The sequence below is a fragment of the Sebastes fasciatus genome, chromosome 11, assembly GCF_043250625.1.
Source record: "Sebastes fasciatus isolate fSebFas1 chromosome 11, fSebFas1.pri, whole genome shotgun sequence".
In the NCBI taxonomy this organism is placed as follows: Eukaryota; Metazoa; Chordata; class Actinopteri; order Perciformes; family Sebastidae; genus Sebastes; species Sebastes fasciatus.
Window position 1 is genome coordinate 18,989,500 of NC_133805.1, and position 14,201 is coordinate 19,003,700.

The 14,201-nt window shown below is 42.7% G+C and overlaps 1 protein-coding gene across 9 annotated transcripts in view; it reads left to right on the top strand.

Moving 5' to 3' along the window:
* The window catches only part of kmt2cb (lysine (K)-specific methyltransferase 2Cb), a 78,538-nt gene that overhangs the window by 19,200 nt on the left and 45,137 nt on the right, over positions 1 to 14,201 (top strand). For 7 of the 9 annotated variants that reach the window (XM_074651344.1, XM_074651345.1, XM_074651348.1 and 4 more), the window contains exons 4-12: positions 227 to 374; positions 1,885 to 2,091; positions 3,378 to 3,487; positions 3,652 to 3,761; positions 4,327 to 4,489; positions 5,200 to 5,371; positions 7,350 to 7,464; positions 10,802 to 10,977; positions 11,163 to 11,536. In XM_074651344.1, the coding sequence (XP_074507445.1) occupies positions 227 to 374; positions 1,885 to 2,091; positions 3,378 to 3,487; positions 3,652 to 3,761; positions 4,327 to 4,489; positions 5,200 to 5,371; positions 7,350 to 7,464; positions 10,802 to 10,977; positions 11,163 to 11,536 (1,575 nt within the window). The remainder of the gene's footprint in view (positions 1 to 226; positions 375 to 1,884; positions 2,092 to 3,377; positions 3,488 to 3,651; positions 3,762 to 4,326; positions 4,490 to 5,199; positions 5,372 to 7,349; positions 7,465 to 10,801; positions 10,978 to 11,162; positions 11,537 to 14,201) is intronic. The other 2 variants (XM_074651346.1, XM_074651352.1) reach the window with 1 other exon arrangement.

Sequence of the window (14,201 nt, forward strand, 5' to 3'; positions counted from 1 at the left end):
TGGAGGAAACTGACTAGAATGCAATGAGCCTGCCCTATGACAGCCTGTACCTGTCAGAAGCTGCATGCTGAATTTACAGTCATGATTGGCAATGAATTGAAGAGAAGCTAATCGCATTGAGGTCGGTCTTGAACAGGCTGCAATGCTCATAAATGCTCTGGAGGGATTTAATGCTTTGTCATTTCTTACTGCCTAACTGATCATTTTATTTTTTTGGTACCATCAGAAACATCGATCCAGCCAATGGAAACTGCGGAAGTGGTGGACAGTGAGTTGCCAGAAGAGGACAAGCCCTCCTCCCCTCTGGCCCAGAGCCCTCCAGCCGAGAATTCAGCAGGACCATCTGTCCCAGCGAGTAGAGAAGTCAAAAGCAGGTTAGAAACACTAAACCTCCCCTGAACCATAAACTGTTTGAGAAATCAAGATCCTTGTGTTTTTAGAAATGTGTACATGAACAAGCATTGGCATGCAGTTGTGCATTTGTGTGTAGCAATGTTCATGCTGTTTGCCTCGCTGTGTGTACACATGCATGGATGAATGGAAATGGAGTCATCAGCTGGTAGAGGCAACGCTCTCTTCCCAGGTGCCACTCCGTTAAAGGTTGTAATCAATCTCCTGGCCTGTCTGTGCTATCGATGTTAGTGATGGAGGGCAGACCAGCCGCATCTCCTGGGATCTTATTAACAAGGCCATCTCATCCGCTAAACACGTGATAAATATTTACCGACCGTTTCATTTCTCAACTTTCCAGGTTCCAGCTATTCTCTCTTTTTGTTTCTTTACCCTTCTATCTCTAAAACACCTTTTCTCATTTGCAATCTGCAACAATCTCATGTCTAGTTGTTCTTGTAAGGTGATGGTTTTTGTTTTCAACTTCTTGCCGAAAAGTTCATGTAGAATTAACTGCTTAATGTGGTTAAAATATTGTTAAAAGCAAAGCTGTGTAGTATTTATAAAAAGTGATCTACCTACTATTACACTCAAGGTTACATGTTAAAGGGATAGTTCAGTCGTTTTGATGTGGAGTTGTATGAGGTACTTATCCATAGTAAGTGTATTATCTACAGTAGATGACGGTCAGCACGCCTCCAGTTTGGAGAAGCAGACAGGAGTTACGGCATGGAAGCTAAGCAATGTATAGCTGTGGACGGGGCCGGCAGCAAAACACATTTTAGCCGCCTAAAAGAAAGGCCCACCTAAAAACAAAATCTATATCAGTTTAAGTGTACATTATATTTAGAATATTATCACTGCTTTACCTTGCCATCAGACAGCCATTTCAGACGGGGAACTGAAGCCGTTGTATCCATCTACTGTATGCTTTCGCAAAAGCCACCAAGCACCATTAAAAAAAAACACAGTAATTTTACCTCACAGAACACGGGGGTTGCTGGTCTACCACTGCCTCGATCGGTTAGTTTTGTTTGTGTTATGTGTGACTTTGGTGAATCTGAACTAACCAAAGTCACACAATAACACAAACAAACTAACAGATTGAGGCAGGTGTAGATCAGCAACTCCCGTGTTCTGTGAGGTAAAAATACAGTTTTAATACACTGACTATGGATAATATCTCATACAACCCCACTTCAAAACAGCTGAACTATCCATTTAAGGTGCATGTAAGGTCTGGTCTGCTACTTATATACCATTGTGAATTTCACAAGTGGTTTGTTTTGTGGATCTGTGTGTGGAGACGGTATGTGCGCCCGCCTCACAAATGTAGGCATTATGTGTGTATACCGGTAAGTATGTTGCGGCCCAGACAGTCCCATTGCCAGAGGAGGAAGGCCTTAATTCATGGTGACACGCGTGGCACTGTATTAAGTCACAGTAGGTATATATAATTAAACACCCCCCTACCACCCATTTTCTTTGTTACAGCGAGAGTCTCTGTGCCTTCTGTTACTGCGGTGGCCGTAGCCTGCTGGGTCAGGGGGATCTGCAAGCATTCAGCACCACGCCTCAGCTCGAAGCACTCTTCAGCCACAAGGGTGGAGGAGGCTCGACTAGCGAAAGCAACGATGGCGACAAAACCACTCAGCCAAAAATGGCCGGAGAGACCACCTCAGGACAGAGGGAAAAGACGAAGTAAGTAGGCCTGGCTGACACTGTTGTCAGAAATGGTTCAGTTGTCAGTGTTGGTCAGGTTAGTAAAGTCATCTGTGATGACTCGCTTCTGGTGTTTTGGGAAATTCTTTTGAAAATAGATTATTTTATTTTGGGTGAAATTACCTTTTACCCTTTCCCTGGAGAGAAGTATTGACACTCTCTTGAAAGAAAGCAATTGTGGTGGCTAATAAATGACCACACGTTTTTACGTACACATACACACAAAGGAGTATGCACACAAAACAAACACATAGACCTCATAATCTAAAGGGCATCCCTCAGTTAGCAGGTTGTGTTGTCATTCACTTTGCCTTAGCAGTCAGTGTCCCCAGGCCCGGGGATCCCACATCAGGTAAAGGGTGAACATGATGTGTGCGTGCGTGCGTGCGTGCGTGCGTGCTACATATTTGCACACTGTTCCAACAAAAGACCCTCCTCGGACTCTTTTGGAGAGCTGCCTAATTTGTTTTGGTCCTTTGGAACCAGTTGGGCGTCTCTCTGGGTTCCCAGTGACGTAATGGCCAGTGGGAGCAGTGAGGGTCTGGCCGCATGCCAAGCCAACCAGTAGCTGTTGTGTTGCTGCTGTGTGATTGGTCACTGGGGCCCGTCCTCGGTTATGCCACACAGAGGCAGAGGAGGAGAAATTATATATTGATTTGGTGGACAAAGGGCAGAACTGTGGAAAAGTGAGGAGGTGGGAGAAAATCATTTCATAATTGGCGGTGAAACTTTAGGCTGTAAACAATAAGCTGTCAATGCCGTTTGTCATGAGCGTGCGACCATGCTTCCAGAAACCAGTCTCTTGATTTTGGCCGTCGGTTTGTTTACTGGAACTAAGGTCCTTTTTAAATGCTAATGCTCCCTCCACATTTTCCGCATGCTATGCAGCTCACTAGTTCAAGCCAGGGACTCGGGGAAACGCATCCTTTTCAACAGATTTTATGAGACAGAACAGCCAGCCTCTTGTGCACATGCCAAACAAGATGGCCCTCTTCCTCCTCCTCCTCCTCCTCCTGCTCTCCCTCCTCCCCCACAGCTTTTTATTTGCTCTCTAACATTTTCCCCCCAGCTCATTCTCTCTGTCTTCATCTCTCTGCTTTTGTAAAAACTGCACATCGTCCTCTACCTTAATGTCTCTTCTCTCGATTCATTCTTAAATTGACTCAGGCTGTTCTCCTCCTGCGTAGCATATCTTCTAGCTGTCCTCTTCTTTAAAAAAAACTGTGCTGACCTGCTTTCTCTGCAAACCTCTTCCTTTGTTCCAGTGGGTCTGAAAGCTGCGAGGAAGAACCAGACCCAGCCAGTCGATTTTGGGATGAACTTTCTCATGTCGGCCTTCCACAAGATCTTAACGTCCAGTCTCTCTTTGAGTCAGGTAAGACCAATAGATTAAACAGTTTTAGTCCTTTATTGTTAGCACTTTTAATGGAAAGTTAACATCAATTCATGAATCTGTAGAAGCTCAATACGTTGATGCAGAATCTTCACCAGATGTTAATGAGATTCTAACCTTTCTTTATCGTCATCATCAAATTCCAGGGCAATGCTGGGCACATCAGAGTTGTGCCTTGTGGTCCGAAGGTGTTTGTGAGGGCGAGGGACAATCTCTGCTTAATGTGGACAGAGCCATTGACTCAGGGAGCACAAAGGTGAGTCAGGAGTGAAGATTCGTCGACTAATAGGTGTTAACAGCATCTTAATGTGTTGGGGCAGGAGGCAGGGACTGCTTCAGTGAGGCACAGCAAAGCTGATGGATCAGACTGGCTGGTAAAGGTCGGCCCGGCAGCGTGGATCTCTCAGCTGTGAAATGGAAAAGGTCACGCCACTCAACAGGGCTGAGCTCTCATGGCAGCTTAGCTCCTAGTGTTAGCAGCGGCACAGCTCACAGCTCCCCGATTGCGTTTGCAGCCCATTGGTCGTGTAGCTCATCAGCAAGTCTTGCACTTGATCTCCAGAGTGGCTATTAGTGCACACTCATAGAACTGAGAGGAACAGGGAATGGATGAGGTTCTGTCATGAATATGATCATCAGGAGGCTGAAACAAGGGTCTTCCCTAAGCTGAGAAACCTGATGACTGTTTGTCCAAAGAGACATTAATTGATCAAGTACTGTCTTTACATAAGCTAAGTCAGTCATAAAAATGTCATGGATATGACATGTTTGTTGTTTCCTTGTGTGATATTGTATTTTGTGATCTCTCTCGTTCTCTGCAGCACTGTGCATACTGTAAGCGCCTTGGAGCATCCGTTAAGTGCTGTGCTGAAGGATGTGCTCAACTCTACCATTTCCCCTGTGCGGGGGCAGCTGGGACCTTTCAGGATATCAGGAGTCTCTCGCTCCTCTGCCCAGAACACATTGAACTGGCCATTCACAAATGTAAGTTCTGTATTATTGAATGCATACAGCTATAGTAAAATGATTTACTTGAACTTACTGTGAGGAACTCTTAGCTAATTATGAAACATTCTCAATCTAATACTGATGCCTCGAGACCATCAGTGAGAAGATTGGCTATTACTTTATAGTTATTCTTAATGCTTGTCATCGGTGCCACCGGATTGGATTCCGTGCAAAACTGGATGAAATCATGCAGCGGGGCCTCCAGCAGGGACCAGCCCACCGAGGACAGACCCAGATCTTCGCTGCCACCTTTGACCTGCACTCGGAGCTCCGGTGGGAGGTGGAGAGCTCCGCGCCCAGCAGCAGCAGCAGCAGATCCTCCTCCGGCCAGGAGCAGAGCTTCGCCTCGCTGCTCCGCTGGTCCCCGCTGGGAGCCAACACCGACACTATGCTGCTGGAGGCCCAGGCCATATTGCTGGGCCCGCTGAAGGGAAGGGAGGCATGGGATAACCAGAACCAGGACAAAGCATGGCAGACTCTGCTGAAATAAAATGAGAGGTTTTCTAAAGGGCTTTTGTCCACAGGGACCACCAAAATCCACACAGAATCAAAGTTCCTCGTAGTAGCTTTAAGTGAAAATGAGAAATTTGATGAAATGACATTGTATCAACTGTACTGTCTGATGTAAGATTGTCTCCCTTATTTTCCTGACTTAAATCCTGTTTCTTTAATTTTCCTGCTCACAGTTGTAGATGATGTAAATTGCGCGCTATGTGATAGCCCAGGGGACCTACTGGACCAGCTCTTCTGCACCAGTTGTGGTCAGCATTACCATGGGATGTGCCTGGACATGGCCGTGACCCCTCTAAGGAGGGCAGGTTGGCAGTGCCCGGAGTGCAAAATCTGCCAGACGTGCAAGTGAGTCACCTCCCCATCCGCCTAAATAGCGGATCTCAGACTGCATGTTTTTGTCCTCGCTATCTTTTCTTTCACTTTGCTTTTTACTAATTTTCTCTATAGCTACCAGGCATGGTGCTTACTGCTGGTTTGTTTACCTCTGTGGTTTGTGAGGAGCTAACTAGATGTTGTACCCTGAAGCTCAGTCTTGTAACTTCTGACCTTATTTAAACAGCACAGGAGCTCTGCTTGCAACCAGGCCTGTTTGCCTGAGGTGAACACTGTCCATTGAGCTTTCTGGTCTGTATTTACATAGAAACCCTAGTACCATGTTATTACTACACAGCACGGGGTTTTCCAAGATGAGTTAATTGTCACAAATTGTAATGGATGGGATGGCTCCAAATTTACAGAATTCTTTGAATGAATTTTTAATCCTTTTATTATTGCCTGTGTATATAACATAGCTTTTATTGTGGTTGTTATACCAATCTTAAATCTCACCTGTATTTATAGAACTATAAATAATTGAAATATATCCAGTGTTGGCCAAGAAAAGGCTATTTGTGTGTTTACAGTCAAGCTTTCTTTTTTTTTTAACCAATTCTTCAGTCTTATTCATTGCCAACCCTGCAATTAGAGATGTAGCACCCCCGCACACAGTGACGCACAGCTACACACCCCGAGCTACTTTATATCAGCTGGACTCATATTTTAGCATACTATCATTTCTGCAGGAGCAAGCATTACTTTGTTTGTGTTAAAACCTTGGCAATACAGTATTGCATTTACCATTCTGATGCACAACAGTCAATTATCCCTATATTAATTCTGTAAACAAGCTAAATTCGCAACCTTGAGCGACAATATAAACATTTCACTGCTGGCTATATATATATGTGTTATGTGGCCACCATTACAGGTTAACAAAATACTGACATAAATAAATAAAATCGTTCTAGCTCAATGCATAACGAGGTTGCTTAATGTTCTCCAGAGGTAATTGCTCCGGCATTGGATGCAACATATCTTGGCAACAGTCTTCTAGCTGGTCCGTATTTTTTTTATTGTGAATGACTATTGTATTTTTTGGGTTGTTTGGAATACAATATTTGAGTGTTGACAAGAAATGCACTAAAATAAATAATTTGAACAGAGAGCACATATTAGTTATGGCAGGCTGGTTCTCTCTTCTGATTCATGCATTCATTTGGAATTGATATTTGCCATAAAACGGAGATCCAGTATCTACAGGAACAACAGATCAGTCCAAACAAAGGATGAAAAAGTCACAAAGAATACACCTGATGTGCTTTAACCTGGCTTGGAAAATCTAATAGAAGCAAGTGCTCAACTGAGAACGAAAGGATGATTTAAAAATGAATGCGTCTTTCTAAACTACGGCTGTGCAATAATTCAATATGATAATTTATCGTCTTTCAAAGGAATCGCATGGTGATGAAATCATATATCGAAATATTGTGATACAAAATTACGTTGTCATACTAACTCAAATTTCTCAGTTAAATTGAACTATTGTCTTAATCTGATTACTCTATATTTGTGTGCATACACGTAAACATTGTCAGTGTATAGCTGGAAATATAAAAAATTTTCTCTATAATTTCACTTGAAACAGTTATGTTCATTTTGCATGGAAGTTCTTAAAGTATTTAATTCACACAGGAGCATACACAAGTAGGCTTTACCATGTGGTTATTCCATACATACTATTTATTTATTGTATTACCAGAAAACATGCTATATCGTGATATATGTTATCAAAATATGAAATTACTTATATCAGGACAGAAGATTTTGGCCATATCGCCCAGCCCTACTCTAAAGATGACCATTCCAAAAAGACAAACAAGGCGAATATGATCATCCATGTGACTACTGTACATAAAATCCTGCATAGCTTTTTTCAGTTTATGTGCAGTATATCAAAGTCCTGTGCCCGGTCCCATTTCATATAACCTTCTCTCTCTCTTTGTAGGAATCCAGGAGAGGACACTAAAATGCTGGTGTGTGACATGTGTGACAAAGGCTACCATACCTTCTGTCTGCAACCTGCTATAGACACTCTTCCCACCAACGGATGGAGATGTAAGGTAGGAAAGACCTCATATGAGACTGGATGGCTCATTTAAGACAATAGCAAATAAGGTTTAATTTGGCTGGATATGAATCTCTGCTCTGGCACAGAGTAAAATGTCTACCACCCATGAGAATATGACGTTTTGGTGGTTTGTATTTAAGCTTCCTGTGGTTAAGAAATGACTCACACCGGCTGATCTTTTAAAGGCCTCAGTTCAGCCTGCCGTGAGATCACTTGGCGTGCATGTGTACATGCGTGTGCATGTTAATCACACGCATCCCTTCAGTACAGACCCGCCTGTCGACCTCCAGCAGCGCAAATGTTGTGGTTGTCACTCAGGCGGCTGGTTAACACACCAACCAGTTTTCTGTAGCTGTCGGAAGAGGCTGTGGCAATAGAGCCAGCAGGTGATGAAAGGTCTTCACACTTGACTTGGCTTCTCCATCTGACTCAGCACAGGAGGAACAAAACCCACACACATCTTCGGCACTCGCTTCTCCAGGGCGCCCGCCGCCACCAACCCCTGTCCCCACTCGCATGGTAGTTTTGTTCTGAGTGCAGTCATCTGACTGAAGTAAAGATCAATGAGGAATTAGTCATTGTTCCAGTGTCATGTTCCTCCATCATACATGAGCAGTAGAATGACAGGCTGAGACAAAAGCTTATTCAAGCTGAGTGGCTAGCTAGTCTTACTAAGCTGCGAAGTCACTATATTGCAGAGAAAAAGTAAGTGCTGGTACACTTTTCATGAACAAGCTCCAAGACCATGTCTTGTGGAAAATAAGGAGAACAATTTGAGACAACCATCGCTATGTAGTCACCGTTTTTGGGGGGGGGGGGGTTTTCAACTTAAAAATTATGTTTCTCAGATCCCAAAGAGATTGCTTTCGTATTGAGTATCTAACAAGCCCTGTTCAATATTAGTTTTGTCTAATATTTTATAAACCTATTTAATTTTATTTGAAAATAATTTTAATAACACCAAAGATTTCCTTTAATTTTTTTTCTCCTTTAATATTTTATTTGGGCCATTAATTGATTAAATATTTATTATTATATATATATATATATAATATTTTATTTATTTATATATAATTGTCCATGATTAATCGCGATCAATTATTATTGGAAATCAATTGACAACACAAAACAATGACAAATATTGTGCAGAAACCCTCACAGGTACTGCATTTAGCATAAAACAATATGCTCAAATCATAACATAACAAACACAAGCCCAACAGGCAACAACAGCTGTCAGTGTGTCAGTGTGCTGACTTGATTATGACTTGCCAAAAACTGCATGTGATTATCATAAAGTGGGCATGTCTGTAAAGGGGAGACTCGTGGGTACCCATAGAACCCATGTTCATTCACAAATCAAGAGGTCAGAGGTCAAGGGACCCCTTTGAAAATGGCCAGGCAGTTTTTCCTCACCAAAATCTAGCGTAAGTTTGGAGCGTTATTTAGCCTCCTTCCCGACAAGCTAGTATGACATGGCTTTCTAGTTTCATATGATGTGACATGGCTTTCTAGTTTCATATGATGCCAGTATCTTCACTCTAGCTCTAAAACTGAGCCCGGTACAACCTCCAGAAGATCGATTGCGTTAATGCGTTAAAGAAATTAGTGGCGTTAAAACAAATTTGCGTTAAGGCGTTATTATTGAGTTAACTTGGACAGCCCTATATTTTATACCGTCTTAAGATGTTTTGTGTGTGAAAAGAAGTGTCTGTACAGTTGTGGCATGAAGGTTTTGTCAAACTTTGGGCAGCCTCTCTCCATTCCCAGCATGAGCAAAATACTGAAATCCAAATACTGTTTTAAATGGTGCATATCGTCAGTGTGGATATTTCATCAGAAGTGCTGGCTGCTATATATTTGCTTGTGCCACTCTGTGGTTCTGTCACTCAAAACACGGAGCTCTCTGTCGCAGTAATTTTTGAGAAGCAGTGGGACTTTTGTACCCAGAAAATAAAAGATAGAAAATACGATGGGCTTTATATAGCAGATACTGATCCAGTTAAAAATGTTTAAGACGAAGCAAGAAATAAAAAGTTCATAGATGTGCTCCATATTTTGATTATTGGCAGCTTGCTTTGATTTCAAGTGTAACACTACTTGGCAGTATGTTGCAGCCATGTAGCCAGAACCTGATTAACTTGATGCCAATGTTTTAAAAGTTGTATTCCTTTTGGCATTTATTAAAATCTGGTTAGTCTAAATGATCCGTCTGATTAGAAAACTGCCTTGTAAATTCATTTCATCAGGGCTTAAAAACCTGCAGTAGGCATGATTTTTTTTGCCATCATTGGGCAAAAAATTCCATAACAACCTTTCAGCATATTGTAATTCAAGTGTTCTGAGGGATAACTAGATTTCTCATGACTTCTTACCTCCTCGTGGCTCTGTTTTCAGGCTTTAAAAAACCTAGCCTGTGACAGGAGACTTTGGCTAATCACAAGTCATTTCAGAGAGAGAGCATTTCTATTGGCTGTTAATTCAACGGAGGCAGCTGTCAATCACTTGCGAACTCTGATCAAATGGTCAAACTAGGCAGCGCTGAACAAATATGAATCAATATTCTGTTACTGTAATGCCTATTTCTTGCCTCAAACGTTTTCAGAAACATCTTATAGTGTACTGTTTACCTGTTAAATGAGAAAGTTTGCTACGGCTGGTGGGCTGTGCTGGATATTTCCTCAATTTATCTCAACATGGCTGCCGGGTCACAAACTTTCTAATTTTACAGCTAAACAGTACACTATTATTTGCCTAGTTTGACCGTTTGATCAGAGTTTGTGAGTGATTGACAGCTGCTCAGAGACGGCAGGCTCCAGCTTGGCTCTGATTGGTTGTTTTCCTCCGGTCTGTGAAATCTTGCAGATGCCATTAGGAGCACCGGAGGACACCGGAGGACACAGAGGCGCATGCTTTTTTTCAGATTACCTGTCTCATGCACTTCTGTCAGGATATGGTGACCGTTATATAAAAATAAAATAACTTTTTTTAATCATATATACTCCAATTCTACCCACTATATACTCTTATTCGCTGTGGGCATGGACAGGTTCCATGCTTGTTTCCCATCCCATGACTCAAGTACCAAATCTGTAGACCTTTCTCATTGCCATTCTGTTGCTAGGGCAACAGCTTTGGTACAAGGTTTACTTCCTGTCAGCTACTCCATTAACACACATTGCAACCGGAAATACAAAGGAGCCCATTTAGAATGTTTATGTTGTCAAGTTTGAAAAGGTCTATACAGCAGAAGCACTGTATTCTTACCGTGTTGAGTCTGAAAGGCTTTCAATGTCATATCACTAAGAGGGCCTCCTTTTTTTCCTCAGAGTTGCAGAGTGTGCATCCAATGTGGAACACGAACAAGCGGGCAGTGGCACCACACCAGCCTGCTGTGTGAGAACTGCGTCCAAAACCAGGACCCTGCTCTGTGCTGTTCTATGTGTGCCTGCATCCTGGACCCTGAGCATCACAAAGACTTACTCTTCTGCCAGACTTGTAAGAGGTAAGGAACATTTGTTTATACCTAGTTCAAATGCAACACTCTTTTTTTTTTTTTTTTTATTCCTGTGGCAATTTTATGTTCCCTGGTAACACTGGGAAAACCACAGTAATAAATATGTCACATTTTAGGATTTCACAGAGATCCCTGTCGAACAATCCATTAAAATTCCTTTGCACTCCTTTCAGATGGCTACACCTGGAGTGCGAGCGTCAGAACTCAGGCCAAGCAGAGATCCACCCCAGAGAGGACTATGTTTGTTCCAACTGCAAGCCTCCTGCTGCAGAGCAGGCGCTACAGGCAGAGGATATGGACACCGGCCCAGAGCTCAGCCCTCAGCCAGCCTCCATGCACACAGACTCTGAGACTGGTCTACAGCTGGCTCAAAAGCACACGGACCTAGAACCTGGCACTCAGCGGCCTCCTGAAATGCACAATGACCCCAAACCGGAATTACTTGCTGTTCCATTGCACTCAGATCCAGAGCCTGTTCAGGCTACCGTCCAGGAGGAGAAGCTGGCCACGTCGGCCCAGGAGCCTGGTGGGTCTTTGTTCCAGAAAGGTTAGATTAAACACAGGAAGATAAGCGCTCTGATCTCTTTCCATGTGTTATCTTTAAATCTTGAAGTCTTTATTTTCCTCAATGCCCAAGTGTCCCCACTGAGAATCTAATCTGTTTTATCAGCATGTTAATCATGTCTTGTTATCGCAAGGACAAGCCAAGGAATGTAACTCTTTTGATTATACAAAATCGTACACACAAGCACCAGGTTATACGACTGAAAATGAAAGAGGATCTTTGTAGTTGAGGGTTCATTCACTCAGCCTCTAGCCATGCAGAAGCAGTTGAAAGTTTTTGGCCATGCAACACGAAAGTGGGCTTTAGTGTCAGCACTGATGAAGTTTTGAAAGGCGCAGTTGTTGCAGATGAAAGGATTGAGAGTTGTTTGGACTAAGACCAGAGAGAAGCACTCCCTCTTTTTATGTAGAGGATTTTCTGAGGACTCCCCCAATAACCAGATGGTGTCCTACTAGCGACTGATTAAAGCCACTCCTTTGTCTTTGTAACTCTGTGTTTTGAAAGTTAGAAGTTCTTTGTTTCTCCCTCCTGTCTCCTGGGCCTGTGACTTGTGCTTCCAGTCAATGTAAATGAGAAATTGATACTTGAGAGTGCTTATTTTTTTTAATTTCTCTTTAATGCATAGCTAAGTGAAACTACACAGTGCCACTTGAGGCAGAGATGGGCACTTGAGTTGGCTACTCACAGTCCTACAGATCATCTTTACATTTGACTTGCAGTTCGCGCTATTACCCTCAGACTAGAGAGACTTGTTAATACTACTTAACAGAGGGAGAGGTTGTGGAGGCACTGTGACCATGTCTGATGTCTGTCATACCGCTGTGTGCTCGCTTGCCAGCAACAGGTGTGTGTGACAAAAAATCAAAGCACAACAAGCTGTTGTGCCATCAGTCATTGGATTCGAGGTTGTCAAAGACCTCGGGCTGAACAGAAGAACTCTGTTGTTTAATTGTGGTTTCATACCCTAAGGGGCCGTGTCCACCAAGGCGTTTTTCCTGAGGCCAGCATATTTCTTTTAATGCATTGCAATGGGTGCGCTACATATTTACGCTATGGCGCGACAAGGCACCGAACGTGTATTCTGCGCCGTGTGCTTTAAATGTTCAACTTTGGGTAAAACGCTACGCTCGCCACTGTCCCTTTTGAACCAGCTGTGTAATTACAGTGGAGGAGGGGCGGGACAAATAGCCCACCACAAAGATGTTATCAAATGTGTCTTATAATGGATATGTTGTGGTCATATTGTGTATATTATGTAGGGCTGTCAATCGATTAAAATATTTAATCGTATGATTGTCCATAGCCAATAGCAAATTAATCGCACATTTTTTATCTGTTCAAAATGTACCTTGAAGGGAGATTTGTCAAGTATTTAATACTCTTATCAACATGGAAGTGGGCAAATATGCTTGCTTTATTCAAACAAACATATTATTATTGGAATATTGACAACACAAAACAATGATAAATATTGTCCAGAAACCCTCACAGGTACTGCATTTAGCATAAAAAATAGGCTCAAATCATAAAATGGCAAACTCAAGCCCAACAGGCAACAACAGCTGTCAGTGTGCTGACTTGACTTTGACTTGCCCCAAAACTGCATGTGATTATCATAAAGTGGGCATGTCTGTAAAGAGGAGACTTGTTGGGTACCCATAGGACCCTTTGGAAAATGTCCGACAGTTTTTCCTCGCCAGAATTTAGCGGTTGGTACCAATGGATTCCTTAGGTTTACTTCTAGTTTCATATGATGCCAGTATCTTCACTCTAGCTTTAAAACCGAGCCCGGTACAACCTCTGGAACATTGATTTTTGTTAATGCGTTAAACATATTAGTGGCATTAAAACAAATTTGCGCTGACGTGTTATTATCGTGTTAACTTTGACAGCCCCAGTATTATGCTATTACTTTTATTATTTTTACTATGGACTTTATGTTGTCCTCATGTCTGGAGCACTGGACCAAATTAATTTCCCTATGTAGGATAATAAAGTTGATCTGAATCTGAACCAAACGATCGTACTCGCCGAGATGTTTCCTCGGCCACAAAATCTCATGAACCCACATGACCGGCGGGTCCGTCCTCTCTCCCTAAGTGCTTCAGCCTTCCCTTCATCCAGAGCAAGCCATATCTGTGGAGCAAGCATTCTACCTTGTGCCGTCATGTTTACTTCCACGGATATTCCGTATCATAGCAACCTAAAGCCACCAAAGCGTCTCATCTGAAAAAACGCTGCGCCTCCAAAACACTCTCAAGCGCTTTCAGCTGGGAAACAAACACTTTGCTGGACACGGCCCCCAAGACAGTAACTAAATAGGATATAACATACAGTGAAATGTCTTGAAATAGCCATATTGTTTTAAAGTCAGAACCAATGTGGAGACTTGGGATGTGACTCGAACTTTAACCCAAAGGTTTTTTGGGCATATGAGCTTATCTAGCTACAGTTAGTAGAAGAAGCACTATTAAAACCTTTCCTTTCCAACATCCGTGATTCACTGTGGTGCAAGCTGTCCCTACACTTTGAGTTACCTGATGCTGGTGTCTGTCTGCGTGAAGCTCAGGGCTGCGTCTCCACTCCATGTGAGTTTTGCCAGCAGTGGAGTGGAGTATCAAGCAAATTAACGGTGAGCTGGGGATGC